At 67.7% G+C, this 14,369-nt stretch overlaps 2 protein-coding genes across 4 annotated transcripts; both read left to right on the forward strand.

Annotated features, from left to right (window-relative positions):
• Position 1: 1 nt before the first annotated feature.
• MPV17 (mitochondrial inner membrane protein MPV17) lies at positions 2-8,380 on the forward strand. 3 transcript variants are annotated; one of them, XM_066547702.1, is made up of 7 exons: positions 2-99; positions 4,844-4,959; positions 5,244-5,336; positions 5,558-5,653; positions 6,997-7,029; positions 7,189-7,241; positions 7,325-8,380. In XM_066547702.1, exons 1-7 carry the CDS (start codon positions 27-29, stop codon positions 7,392-7,394), a joined length of 534 nt encoding a protein of 177 aa, XP_066403799.1. In that variant the 5' UTR covers positions 2-26; the 3' UTR covers positions 7,395-8,380. The 3 variants fall into 3 exon arrangements, with proteins under 3 accessions (XP_066403799.1, XP_066403801.1, XP_066403800.1); XM_066547704.1 differs by lacking the exon at positions 5,558-5,653; XM_066547703.1 differs by lacking the exon at positions 5,244-5,336 and having other exon boundaries at positions 6,997-7,027.
• Positions 8,381-10,543: 2,163 nt separating this feature from the next.
• On the forward strand, positions 10,544-12,176 carry UCN (urocortin). Its single transcript, XM_066545981.1, has one exon. It carries the CDS (start codon positions 11,673-11,675, stop codon positions 11,970-11,972), a length of 300 nt encoding a protein of 99 aa, XP_066402078.1. The 5' UTR covers positions 10,544-11,672; the 3' UTR covers positions 11,973-12,176.
• Positions 12,177-14,369: the final 2,193 nt, after the last annotated feature.

Raw genomic sequence — 14,369 nt, forward strand, 5'->3', positions numbered from 1 at the left:
GTCACCGCGCCGCGACACGCGGGGCCATGGCGGCGCTCTGGAGGGGCTGCGGGCGGCTGCTGGCGCGGCGGCCCGGGGCGGCGCAGGCGCTCACAGCCGGTAAGGGACGAGCCCGGCCCCCGAGGCCCTCAGACCCCCGGCCCCGCACACGGCCCCCCCGGCACACAGCCCCTGCTCCGCTCCCGGCACACAGCCCGAGCCCCGGCACACAGCCCCTGCCCCGGCACACAGCCCCTGCCGCGGGACACAGCCCCTGCCGCGGGACACAGCCCCTGCCGCGGGACACAGCCCCTGCCGCGGGACACAGCCCCTGCTCCGCTCCCGGCAGACAGCCCCTGCCCTTCCCCGGCACACAGCCCCTGCTCCGGGACACAGCCCCTGCCCTGGAACACAGCCCCTGCCCTGCCCCGGCACACAGCCCCTGCCCTGGCACAGCCCCTGCCCCGGCACACAGCCCCTGCCCTGCCCCAGCACACAGACTGCCCCGGCACACAGCCCCTGCCCTGGAACACAGCCCCTGCTCCGCTCCCTGCACACAGCCCCTGCTCCGGCACACAGCCCCTGCCCCGGGACACAGCCCCTGCCCTGGCACACAGCCCCTGCCCTGCCCCGGCACACAGCCCCTGCCCTGCTCCGGCACACAGCCCCTGCCCCGGGACACAGCCCCTGCTCCGGGACACAGCCCCTGCCCTGGCACACAGCCCCTGCCCTGCCCCGGCACACAGCCCCTGCCCTGCCCCGGCACACAGCCCCTGCCCCAGCACACAGCCCCTGCCCCGGCACACAGCCCCTGCCCCGGGACACAGCCCCTGCCCCAGCACACAGCCCCTGCCCCGGCACACAGCCCCTGCCCCAGCACACAGCCCCTGCCCTGCCCCAGCACACAGCCCCTGCCCTGCCCCGGGACACAGCCCCTGCCCCGGCACACAGCCCCTGCCCTGCCCCAGCACACAGACTGCCCCGGCACACAGCCCCTGCCCCAGCACACAGCCCCTGCCCTGCCCCGCTCCTGGCACACAGACTGCCCTTCACATGCCTCTCCTGGCCGCCCCTCCTTGCCACAGCCACGGCCTGCCCTGGCACACGCCCCTTGCCCACTGTGCGGGCACTGTCACCGCACAGGAGGCACGGCAGGGGCCCCTCAGTGCCTCCGGGGTCTGTCTTAGGGGGAGGAGGTGCTGCCATGGCCTGGGCTCAGCAGGGACCCCCGGGTGTCACACCAGGGAGAGGCCCTGGCCCGCTCCCGGCTCTGGAGATCTCTGTCAGGGCTCTGTGCTGGAGCTCTGGGCTCAGGACAGCTCTGTCAGGGCTCTGTGCTGGAGCCAGAGCGCTCATGGGGACTTCAGGAGGTGCAGCCCTCACCCCCAGACCCGGGGGGACACTGTCTCAGGCCCCCCTCACCTGGAGGGATGGATGCTGAGCTGTAGCCTGGGGCAGTCACAAGGGCTCAGCTCTTTGTGCTTGCCAGCACTCAGCAGTGAAGGCACAGAGCTGCTGCCTGAGGAGAGAGCTCTGCACAGGGCACTGAGTTTCCCTAACACTGCTGCTGCTTGCAGAGCCGTGAGGTGCCAGGAATCTACCCCTCGTGCCTCTGCTGCTCCAAGGATTTGTAGCCCTGGGGCACCAGGCAGCTCTGCCCCTCCTCTGCTCCCTCCCCCCAGCACACCTGAGGCTGAGTCTGGGTGGTGGGAGAGCGTGTCCTGCTTGTTCCGTGTGTCCCTGGGGCTGAGCAGGGGCTGTGCTGCGGATGGGTGGGAGCTGGGGGTCCCTGTGTGCTCCTTGCTGCCCCCCCTGCTTGCAGCCCCCCTGCCCTGACTGTCCCTGCCCTGCCCCTGCTGCCCCTGCCCTGCTGCTCCTGCCCGCCCAGGGTGCTGGGAAAGCACAGCCCCGGGCTCTGGGGGTGCCCTGCTGAGCTGGGGGCTCCCCTCCCTGTGCAGCCGCTGGCCCTCAGCCCCGCTGGCCGCGGGGGGGTGGCACGGTGCCCCCTGCCTGGGGCGCTGCCAGGCCGCTTAGCTGTTCCTGCTGTTATTTTTATCGGCTGTCACAGAGTCGATTGCTGGCAGCACGTCCCCCTGTGCTTGGCCAGAGGCCAGGGCAGAGCTGGGAGGGGCTGCCCCGGGCTGGCCCTGCCCTCGCCTCCCCTGCCGGCGTGGCCCCGGCCTCGGCTGTGCTCTGCCTGTTGCTGCTTCAGGTGGGAGCTGTGGCTGCTGTGGCACAGCCCTGCCCCAGGGCTCTGCCAGCCTGCAGGGCTGGGCACGGCCTCTGTGGGTGCTGGGCTGCTGCTGGACATGGCTCCACCAGCCTCGGGCTGGGCTCTCCCAGCTGCAGCCAGGGGGGCACAAACGCTCCTGCTCTCTTGGGAGCTCCCACAAGTGATCCCCACCATGCCCCAGCTCAGCCCCTCTCCTGCTGCCTGTGCCGTGTCTGTGCAGCTTCCCAGGCCTGTGCCCTGTGCCAGCTCCATCCAGCCTCCAGCCTTGTCCTGCTGCTCCCAGGGACCCCCATGCTGCCAGCTGGGGCCGGGCCAGGGCGCTGCTGGCAGCTGGCTGTGCCCACTGTGCCCGGGCACCCTTGCTGGCCACGCTGCAGTCCCGGGGCTGGGGGTCAGCAGGGCTTTGCCTCCTGCATGCTGGGCCCTGGGCCAGGCTGCCAGCAGGGCCTGCACACAGTGGGCAGCAGCACGTGCCTGCAGCCGTGACCTGCTGTCCCTCTGCCTGTGGAGAGCAGTGCCCTGCTCCTGCCAAGGCACTGCCATGGCCATGGAGATGGTGATGCCCTACTTAGGTTTGGGCCCCTTTCAGAGTCCTCTGGCCACAAGAACATCAACCCGGGGGTCAGCTGGACACCCTGGGCACCAGGTTAGGCTGGGATGAAGGCTCCAGCCCCCACAGGAGCTGTGTTTGGGCTGTGCTGGTGGCACCCTGGGCGGGCACTGCTGCCAAAATCATTGCTGGGGGCTGGATCTGGCCGCATCCCCAGGCCAAGGAAGGGATGCACAGACAGGTCTGTCCCTCCCCACAGCCTCATCACTTGTGGCCACTGTACCCAGAGCCTTCGGCACTGGATGAGTAACAGCAGTGCCTGCTGTGTTCTCCATGAGTGCTGTGCCCCTGCTCCCAGCTCCGGGGAGTGCAGCTGCTGGGAGTGCAGCTCTGGGAATGCAGCTCTCAGGAGAGCAGCTCCGGGCAGTGCAGCTCCGGACAGTGCAGCTCTGGGAATGCAGCTCTCAGGAGTGCAGCTCCAGGCAGTGCAGCTCCAGGCAGTGCAGCTCCGGGCAGTGCAGCTCTCAGGAGTGCAGCTCCGAGCAGTGCAGCTCTCAGGAGTGCAGCTCCGGGCAGTGCAGCTCCGAGCAGTGCAGCTCCGGGCAGTGCAGCTCCGGGCAGTGCAGCTCCGGGCAGTGCAGCTCTCAGGAGTGCAGCTCTGGGCAGTGCAGCTCCGGGCAGTGCAGCTCCGAGCAGTGCAGCTCCGGGCAGTGCAGCTCTCAGGAGTGCAGCTCCGGGCAGTGCAGCTCTCAGGAGTGCAGCTCCGAGCAGTGCAGCTCTCAGGAGTGCAGCTCTCAGGAGTGCAGCTCCGGGCAGTGCAGCTCTCAGGAGTGCAGCTCTCAGGAGTGCAGCTCTCAGGAGTGCAGCTCTCAGGAGTGCAGCTCCGGGCAGTGCAGCTCTGGGAATGCAGCTCTCAGGAGTGCAGCTCCGAGCAGTGCAGCTCTGGGCAGTGCTGCCGTGCCAGCAGCCAGTGCTCCGGCTGTGCTGACCTGGAGTCCCGCGCCTGCTCCATCCCCTGCCCGGTGCCGTTGTGGCCCATGAGCTGGTGAGGCTGCTCTGCCGTCATGGGGGGTGTGGGGTCTCTCGGGGCTGGGGGACAGAGCCCCAGATCCTGGGGCTGGTCGGGGGTGGGAGATGGAGCCTCCTGTGAAGCAGCGGATGGTGCTCTCTGGGGCTGCAGAGCCTGGGCTGGTGCTGCCGGTGGGCTTCAGGGACCACATGGCGTGGTGTGGGGACAGGGAGCTGGGCCCTTGTCCATGAGGAACCGCTGGCCAAGTCCCCGGAGCAGGGCTGCTACCACAACCCTGGGGCTGTCGGGACAGGGGCTGCTGGGGCTGGTGCCCGTCAGGCTGAGGGTTTGCTGGGCTCAGGGCTCCCGAGGACGGAGCAGAGCAGCAGCAGGGCTGGAGACCTGCCAGGAAACCGTCCCGGGGGGAGTGGGGAGAGGGAGCAGGAGCCGCCGGGGCCGGGGCAGCAGCTGGAGGGGGCAGCACTGGGCCAGCTGAGTTACGTCGAAGGGGTCAGGGGTGTGGGATGGAGCAGGAGCTGCCAGAGACCCAGCCGGGCAGCGCCCCACCGGGGACACTGATCTAGGAACGGGGCCAGGAGCTGTGCCAGCAGCCAGCTGTGGCGAGGGGCTGGGGCAGCCTGGGCAGCGGGGAGCACGCTCTGCCCAGCCCGGCTGGTGGGGCGGGGGACACGGGCAGAGAGCTGCTCTCCAGGGAGGGGGTCACGGTGGGCAGAACCTGCCCGGTGCCCAGGGAGAGGTTTGGGGTGCTGTGGGAAAGGCTGCGGTGGAGATCACGGGCAGCAGCTGGGCAGGGTCTCTCTGAGAGCACCGTGGAGGCTTGCTGATGGGTCAGCCCCCTGTCCAGGTGCAGCTGGACACGGTTTTGAGCAGAGATGCTGCAGTGAGAGCCCTGAGGCACATGGCAGAGTGGGGTTTGGTGCAGGCCATGGGGAGCTGTAGCTGGGGCAGAGCCACCAGGGCTGAATAGGCTCAGGCACCCTGGGCAGGGGGCCCGGCTGTGGGCAGGTCACACGGGGGTCTGTCCTGCCTAAATGGGCCGTGCTGGTTGCAGGGGCCCTGATGGGAGCTGGGGATGTGATTGCACAGCAGCTGGTGGAGCAGCGGGGGCTGCACGGGCACCACTGCCCCCGCACCCTGAAAATGATGGGCATTGGCTTCTGCTTTGTGGTGAGTGGGGTGGATGGGGTGGGATGGAATAGGATAATGGAATGGGATAATGGGATGGGAGGGCTCCTTCAGCAGGGTGGGACTGTGGTGGTGGATTGGGAGTTGGCTCATCCTGGTGCCACCTCCAGCAGCCATGGGCAGGGCCAGTTCCATGGAGCAGGGGCAGCATAGGACGAGCTTGTCTTTGTGGTCCAGAGCTGGAGCAGGGCCATGTATCCTGCCCTGGAGGCCCCAGCCCTGACCCCTGAGGACAGATGCTGCTCCTCACCCCGTGGCTCCTGCAGGGCCCTGTTGTGGGCAGCTGGTACAGGATCCTGGACTGGCTCATCCCAGGGAATACAAAAGTTGTGGCTGTGAAGAAGGTGATCCTGGACCAGGTTGGTGTGACATGGGTGAGGGTGCAGTGTGGGACTGGGGCAGCGGGGACAGGACAGACCCGTGGCAGGTTTCCAGCCTGCTCTGAGAGCCCCGTGCCTGAGCTGGGCCCAGCCTCAGTGCCATGGAAGGCTGGGTGGGCATTTTCTCAGAGGCTGCCCGTGGCCAGCCTGGCTCCAAGCACCAGGAGCTCCTCACATCAGCTGGGGCTCCTCTCTGGCAGGGGGGTTTCGCTCCGTGCTTCCTTGGCTGCTTCCTGGCTGTCACAGGGGCCACCAACGGCCTGTCTGTGCAGGAGAACTGGTCCAAGATCCAGCAGGTAAGTGCTGCTGCTGCTGCTGCCCTGTGGGGCCCTGGCAGCTGCTCCCTGTGCTGCTCCCGTTTGTGTCCGTGCCCAGGCACCGGGACCCAGGGCCCAGTGCTGGGTGCCCAGTGCTGCCAGTCCAAGTGCTGGTGCCAGGGCCGGTTCCTCTGGAACGGGTGTCCTGCGGGCGAGTGCTGGGTCCCACCTGGGCCAGACACGGGTGCCATGGGCGTGCTGTCCAGCCCTGCTCCTGGCTGGGGCTCCAGAGCAATTACCGAGATGACTCCCATTAACAGTAATTGCTGGAAACCAGTGTGAACACTGAGTCAGCGTGTCCAGGGTGAGTCACTGGGGAGTGGATGCCCACCTGCCACAGGATGAGGCACGCTGGGGTGGTCGTGTGGCTGCCAGGAGCGGCAACACCAGCCTCTCTCTCTGGTGCTGCCTGGCTGGAGCCCTGCCTGAGTGCCACCACCTGGGATTCATTCCTCTGCATGGGGATGCCCAGTCACCAGCCCGCTACACCGGGACTGCCAGCACGTGCCCCTCATCCTGCCCCGGAGCACAGGAAGGAGATCCCGGGGCAGGGTCACATCACCTCTGCTTTCCTCAGGCTCTGTGCAAGCCCCAGCCGGGGCACGGGGTGCTCTGAGCACCCTGAGGGCACACGTGAACAGATCGTGGGCACGGGCAGCACTCTGAGCACTCCATCCATCTTCCCCTGCTCATCCTGACCAGCTCATGCCATGGATCTTGCCTCGCCTTCCTCGGGGCATCCTGCTGTGGCCGGTGATTGGTGCAGGCTGTGGCCCTGGGATCCCTGGCCTGGAAGGGGGTGCTGGGCTGGGCTGGAGCAGCGCTGGCAGCAGCCTCACCCCTGGCTGGGGGCGCATCCGCCTCTCGCCACGCAGAGGAAGCGTCAGCAGAGCATCCATCACCCCGTGCTGGCTGCTGGCCAGTGCCACCAGGAGCCTGCCCTCCCGGCTGAGTCACGGCCAGGCTGCTGAGGGACTCGTCCTGCTGCCACGGGACCGGGCTGGGACACGGCTCTGGCACCAGGACACCGCAGCACCTGGGGCTCCCAGCCCAGCCCAGAGCCCTTCTCCATCTCTGCTGCCCAGGAGGGGCCTGGGGAGCACTGAGCTGGGAGGGGGCTCACAGCCCACCCTGGGGGCCAAGCCCTGGCTTTGTGCCCTGGCTGTGGCACAAAGGGCTCTCAGTGGGGACGGTTCTGGTCACCCTCATGGCTGTGGGAAGGCATGGCCAGGGCTGCAGGGGTTCTGTGCCCAGCACTGCAGCTGGGGACCAGTGGCAAGGATGGGGGCCCTCTGAGTGCTCACACCTCCTTTTTCTTCCAGGACTACCTGGATGCCCTGGTGACCAATTACTGTGTGAGTGCTGCCACATCTCTGTCCCTGTCCCTGTCCCTGTCCCGTCTCCTCCATGGGGCTGCCGTGGGCTCTGTGGGATGCCCTGAGTGCCAGGCAGGGGTGGGTGTGGGGAGGGGACCCTGGCAGGGCTCCTCACCTCTCCTCCCCTTCTCTGCCCAGATCTGGCCACCCGTGCAAATTGCCAACTTCTACTTTGTGCCTCTGCAGCACAGGTAGGGTTGAGGCCCTAGCACCCAGTCCCTGTCCCTGAGCTGGCAGCTGCAGGCCCTGTCCCCTCTGTCCCCTCTGTCCCCAGGCTGGCTGTTGTCCAGTGTGTCGCCATCGTCTGGAACTGCTACCTGTCCTGGAAGGCGAATCGGATGTGAGACAGGAGCCGAGTCCCATGGCAGTGCCCACCCTGTGCCCTGCCTGATGCCACAGGAGCCCTGAGCCCTGGCAGTGCCCACCCTGTGCCCTGCCTGATGCCACAGGAGCCCTGAGCCCTGGCAGTGCCCACCCTGTGCCCTGCCTGATGCCACTGGAGCCCTGATTCCTGGCAGTGCCCACCCTGTGCCCTGCCTGATGCCACAGGAGCCCTGGCAGTGCCCACCCTGTGCCCTGCCTGATGCCACAGGAGCCCTGATTCCTGGCAGTGCCCACCCTGTGCCCTGCCTGATGCCACAGGAGCCCTGGCAGTGCCCACCCTGTGCCCTGCCTGATGCCACAGGAGCCCTGAGCCCTGGCAGTGCCCGCCCTGTGCCCTGCCTGATGCCACAGGAGCCCTGAGCCCTGGCAGTGCCCGCCCTGTGCCCTGCCTGATGCCACAGGAGCCCTGAGCCCTGGCAGTGCCCGCCCTGTGCCCTGCCTGATGCCACAGGAGCCCTGAGCCCTGGCAGTGCCCGCCCTGTGCCCTGCCTGATGCCACAGGAGCCCTGATTCCTGGCAGTGGGCAGCGTGGCGTGGGCAGGCGGGGACACGCAGGGTCCTGCAGCAGCCACCCCGCTCCTCTCTCAGGGGAGCACCATCCCCTGCGGCCACAGCTGCCCCAGGGAGAGGATGGTGCCAGGACAGGCCTGGCTCTGCTCTCACTGTGCTGTGCAGCAGCTCTGCCCACCATGCTCTTCTCCATCTGTGCTCAGCCACTTCCCAGCCCTGCACACAGGGTGCTCCTGCCCCGAGTGTCGCTCTGACCTTCCCCATGGCTCATCCCGAGGGAGAAGAGGAGTGGAAGTGGAGCAGGGCTGGCCCTGGGCTGGCTGTGCCACGGGCACAGAGCTGGGCTCACCGCAGGCTGGGCATGCTCCCCCTGAGCAGCAGGGTCTGCTGTGGCTCTGCTGTGGGCAGTCAAAGCATCAATAAACGGATGTCCTCACTTCTGACTCCCATGGCCCTTGTGGCCCAGCATGTCCCACAGGCCCTGCAGATGCTGTCCCAGAGCAGCTGTTCTGTTCTGGATCAACAGCTCCACTCTGCCTCACCTCAGGGCACCGAGCATGGGCTCGGGACTGCAGGCTGCTGGGGTGGGCTGCCCCAGGGGCTGGAGAGGGCAGGGGACTCTGGCAGAGGGTGGATGGTGCTTTAGGGGTCATCAGGTCCTACTGGAGCTGTTCCATGGGCTGTGATGGTGCCTCCACAGCTGCAGAGCAGTGAAATGAGGCCGATGGAGCCAAATGATGGAGCCGGGGTCAGAGCTTGCTTGATGGAGGGCTGTGCATCCAGGGAGGGTTCAGGAAGGGTTGGGGATAGGGCTGGAGCTGGGTCTGGGCCAGGGAGACAATCCACCTGTGCCATGTCTGAGATACCCTGCCTGTCATGCCAGAGAGAAGCCCCACAGAGCTGCCACGGCCTGCTGCCCCTGGGGCTGTGTGTCCATGCCCAAGGATGTGTGTCCATGCCCAGGGATGTGTGTCCATGCCCTGGGGATGTGTGTCCATGTTTGGGGATGTGTGTCCATGCTGTGGGGCTGTGTGTCCATGTTTGGGGATGTGTGTCCATGCTGTGGGGATGTGTGTCCATGTTTGGGGCTGTGTGTCCATGCCCAGGGATGTGTGTCCATGCCCAGGGATGTGTGTCCATGCCCAGGGGATGTGTGTCCATGCTGTGGGGCTGTGTGTCCATGCTGTGGGGATGTGTGTCCATGCCCTGGGGCTGTGTGTCCATGTTTGGGGATGTGTGTCCATGCCCTGGGGATGTGTGTCCATGCTCTGGGGATGTGTGTCCATGCCCAGGGATGTGTGTCCATGCCCAGGGGATGTGTGTCCATGTTTGGGATGTGTGTCCATGCCCTGGGGATGTGTGTCCATGCCCAGGGGATGTGTGTCCATGCTCTGGGGATGTGTGTCCATGCCCAGGGATGTGTGTCCATGTTTGGGGTTGTGTGTCCATGTTGGGGATGTGTGTCCATGCTCACCCTACAGTGGCAGTGAGCACACACAGTGTCCCACACAAAGTGTCCAGGTCCCACAGTGTCCCTGCCCAGCACACCCAGGGCCTCCAAGTGGATCTGGTGGCACCACAGTGGATCTGGTGGCACCACGGTGGATCTGGTGGCACCACGCTGGTTCCTCTCAGCTCCGTGGAGCCCTGGTTGCACTGCTGCAGCCTCACACAGCTGGACAGAGCCATCCCCGTGCTGCAGCACCCCCTGGGCTCTGCCAGCATGGCCTTCAGGAGAGTATTCACCATCTGTCCTCTCTCCTCATCCTCTCCACGCTCTGGTTCTGTGCTGAGCCAGCTTTGGGGCTGCTCCAGCCGGGTGGATACAGCCTGGAAAACCCTAACCCTAACCCTGCACAGGCCTGGGGGGTGAGGCAGGGTCAGGAGGGGCTGCAGCTGCAGCCCTTTGCCCCCCAGCAGCACAGGACTGAGGCTGTGTCACACCGTGATGGGACCGTGCACGGATGGCAGCGGTGCCTGCGGGTCTCGGTTCCGTGTGGGGCTCAGGCTCCCTGCAGCCAGCGGGGTGGGTGCTGTGGGTGGCAGGGATTTCAGCTCTGAGGTGCTGAGCCTCTTGCAGCTCCCCCTGGGCGTGCAGGAGGCTCTGTCAGCAGAGAGAGCGGCGCGCCCGGCAGGAGCCACGTGGAGCGAGCCGCTTGTCCCCAGGAGCAGCCGGCGCAGCACGGGGCTGCCGGGGCTCGGGGGGGAGCGCGGCCCCCGCCGAGGGCTCTGCCCCGCCGCTGCGGGGAGCGGTGCCGGTGCCAGCCTTCGGTGCCAGCCTTCGTGCCGGATCACGTCACGGGGCACGACACCGTGTGCTGCTCGCTGCGGGCAGGGCCGTGCCCCGCCACCGCCGTGCCCCCGGGCTGGGACACACCGTGCGAGGGCCGGGCGAGCCCCTGTGCCCGGCTCGGCCCCGCTGGTCCGGCCCCTGCAGCACCGGAGCTGGGGGTGTCAGCTCGGCTGCGCTCGGCTGGCAGCGTGCGGGGCACTCGGGGGGAATGCCAGGAGTGTACAGGGCACTCGGGGGGCTGCGGCACCATGCGGGGCACTCGGGGGCTGGGGACACCATGCGGGGCGCTCGGGGAGAATGCCAGCAGTGTGGTGCACTCAGGGGGGCTGCCAACAGGAGCGTGGAGCCCCAGCAGCCACCTCACCATTTGGCAGCGGTGCCGGTGCCCCGACGGAACACCCTGCATCCCGCACGGCGCTGCCAGCTCCGGTGCCTTCATTCTATGACTCACAGGACTTGGCCGGTGCTGCCGCTGCGCTCGGGGCGTCTGCGGCCTCGGCCCCACGGTTTGACCTCGGCACCGCCCGCTCTGCCCGGACACCGAGCCACGGCCGGGCTGGGGGTCCCACCCGTGACCGTCCTGTCCCGGAGCTGCCGGTGCTCGGGGTGTCCCCGCCTCCGCCCAGGGATCCCCCCCGCCGTCCCGAGCCCTTCTTTGGACGCCGCTGCTCGGCGCGGCCGTTCCGGCCCGGAACGCGAGGGTTCCACGCCGAGAAGCCGCGGCTCAGCCCGGTACAGCTCACTGCGGGCTCGCCGGGAGCTCACCGGAGCTCACCGGGAGCTCACCGGCCCCGGTGCCCCAGCGCGTCCCGGCCGTTCAGCACCGCGGACAGCGGCGGAGAATGAGGCTGGAGATGCGGCAGCGCCGCGAGAGGGTTCGGGGGGACCGGGGAAACCGGGGAAACCGGGGAAGCGAGGGTTAGCACGGCCCAAGGCACCTGCTCTCACCGGCCCCGCCGTGCCTCTTTGGTGGGCATCAGAACAGAGCCGGAGCAGCGGCTCCCGAAACGGCGAGAGCGGGCTCTGCCGCTCCCCCCCCGTCCCTCATCCCCGTCCCGCCGCCGGGGGGCCGCTCCCCGCCGCTCCGGTGCCCCCCTGTCCCCCGCCCCCGCCGCCCGGTGTGTGCCCGGCGCTGACGTCAGCCCGGGCTCCCGGGCCGATATAACCCCCGGCCGCGCCGCCGGCTCAGCTCCCGCGGGACCGATCGCGCTCGCTGCGCCGCCGGCACCGGCAGGAACAGGGCACGGGCACAGCGCACCGGGTACGGGACGGGGCTGGGGAACCGGGCAGGGCGGCACCGAGGCCGGGGCGCGCGGAGGGGACGGAACGGGGCGGCCGGGAGCGGAGGGGCCGCGGTTCCCGTCGGGCCTCCGCCGCCGCCCCGGTCTCTGCCGTGGCGCTGAGTCCCTGCCCCGCAGGTGCAGAGGGACCGAGGATGCGGCGGGCACTGCTCACCCTCCTGCTGCTGCTCGCCCGCCCGCCGCCCGCCGCCGCCCGCCCCGCCACCACCGACGGCTCCATCCCGGCGGCCGGGACCGGCGATCAGGACCCGCCGCTGTGGCCGCCGCTGGCGCCGCCGCCCCCGGGGCCGTGGCGAGGGCGGCGGGACGAGCCGCCGCTCTCCATCGACCTCACGTTCCACCTCCTGCGGCACCTCCTGCTGCTCGCCCGCGCCCAGAGCCAGCGCGCCCGCGCCGACTCCAACCGCCGCATCCTCGACGCCGTGGGGCGCTGAGCCCCCCGGACACCCCGAACCCGCCCGGACCCCGGGGCTGCACCGGCCTCCAGCCCCCGCCTCGGCCTCCGCGCTGCGAGCGCTCGGCACCGACACCGGCACGGGCTGGACCCGCCTCGGCCCCCGCGCCGGGGCGAGCGGGAGCGGGACCGGCCCCGGGACCGGCCCGCACCGGTTTTGTAATAAAACGTGGTGGAAACCGAAGCGTGAGCGAGTGTGGGGTGCGGGCAGCTGGGGCTGTGCAGGGCCAGGGACTGAGCAAACTGGGAACGGGCTCACCGGGAATGGGGAATGAGGGAACAGGCTCAATGGGAATGGGGAAAGAGGCTCAGTGGGAAAGAGGGAGGGGGATCACCAGGAACTGGGAATGGGCTAATCGGGAATGAAGAAGGGCTCACCAGGGATGGGGAAACAACTGACTGGGAGTGGTGGAATGGGTTTACCAGGAAGGGACAAACAGACACACTGGGAGTAGGGAAAGGGCTCGCTGGGCAGGGACTAAGGGCTCAGGACAGGATGAGCTGGGCCAGGGCTGGGTGGGAGCAGCTGGACCAGCAGCACAACCCCCCCGGCAGAGGGAACGAGGCCGTGTGTGCTCTGGGCCAGGAGGTGACACCACCTTCCTCAGGGGGGAGGAGATGCTCACAGCCCCCCAGAGTGGGAGCAGTGGGAAGCAAATGGGGCAGAGGAATGGGGGGGGGGGGGTCCTCAAGGGGTCCTCACCCCCCGTGAGCCAGGCACAGGGGCTGCACCCACCTGCCCACAGGTGGGACATGAGCAGGGAAGCAGTTCCTCCCCAGGATGGGGGAGCTGGGGAAGGGATAGACACAGGCCCTTTGTGGGAGGACATGGCCAAACCCACATGGGAGCTCCAGGAGTGGGGGGAAAGCCCTGAGGGACACCCGGTGCTGCTGGGTGGGTCAGGGCTGGGCACTGTGGTGGGCTCTGTGTCTCAGCTCTCAACCAAGAGGACAGGGATGGAGCCTTCTGAGGCAGCTGCGGGAGGTTCAGCCTCCTGGTGGGGGGCTCTGGTCCTCACTGGGGTCTCCAGCTTGGCCTGTGGAGGTGTCCCTGCCTGTGGCCGTGGTTGGGCCTGGATGTCCCTTCCCACCTAAACCAGCCAGAAATTCCTTGATAACCTCCCAACGCCTGCAGGAAGGGCAGCAGGGCAGGGCTGGAGCAGGAGGTGCTGCTTCTGATGGTGTTCCTGGCAGGACACGGGGATGTGGCAGCGGTGGGGTCAGTGCTCAGGGCTGCAGGCAGCACAGGGCAGGGTGTGCAGCCCTCCCACGCCACAGCAGCTGCTTTCAGTGCCCCCCTGGCCCTGGCAGGAGGCTCCTCCAAGGGACAAAGGAGCTGGGGAGCACAGCCTTTGGGAACGAGCTCAAGGCTGGAGATCCCCACTCCAGGCCCTGCTCCAGCTGCTCCTGCTGTGGCTACTGGAATTGAAAGGGGAAATCCCCCCCCAGCATCAGTACCCTGCAGCTGTAAGGCCATGCTGGCCAGAAGGATTGTAGTGGGACAATCCCTGCCAGGAGACATTTATCCCAGAGTGGACAGTGACTTGGACAGCCTCCTTCAGCCAACCCTGACGAGCAGGACTGGGCTGGTGGGGATCTGGAGGCCTCCTGCCCCTCACACAGCCAGGGTGCCTTCCAGCTGGAGGGACCTCAGCCCCTCTGGGCAGCCCATTCTGGGCACCCTCTGTGTGATCAGCCTCTCTGCAAGAACACCCCGAATCCCTGCAGGCACTTTGTGCCTGTTGCTGCTGCTCCTGTCACTGGGCTCCATGGGGAGAGCCTGGCTCCCTCCTCTTCCCTCCCCTTAGGCAAGTAAACACCCGGGTACCCCAACATTCCAGCTCCTCCTCATGCAGCAGGTGCTGCAGTCCTTTGGCACTGCCTTGAGCCTTTCCTGCATTCCACATGTCCCATCCTCCTTGCTGCAGGAAGCCCCAGCCTGGCCTGGGTGCTGCACCCACAGCTCTCCACAGCCCATGGAGGGAAGGGCTCCCCTCCCTTCCTCCTCCCCAGCCGTGGGCTGTTCTCCACCTGGATCCACTGGGAAGGGATGCCACTGCTGCCTCCCTGCTCAGGGCCACCACTGAGCATTTTGTTGTCCCTCGGGAGCCATAGTTGGACACTTGTGATTAATAATTACATCAAGAACCTCACAGGCTGGGCTCCTCTTCTAAGGAAAAGAGAAGAGCATCCCAAGAGCAGTGGGCTGGCTGGATGAGAGGCACCAGGAGCGTGGTCAGACTGAACAGGGCCGGGGGCAAAGGTAATTCTGGCACCAGGAGATCACAGCCACCCACTGACTGCTGACCACCCACTCGGAATGGACCCCAACTCAAAGGGAGGGAGGAGCTGCACCTGTGGGGTGATCACACGAGGA

The sequence above is a fragment of the Molothrus aeneus genome, chromosome 3, assembly GCF_037042795.1.
Source record: "Molothrus aeneus isolate 106 chromosome 3, BPBGC_Maene_1.0, whole genome shotgun sequence".
Lineage (NCBI taxonomy): Eukaryota > Metazoa > Chordata > Aves > Passeriformes > Icteridae > Molothrus > Molothrus aeneus.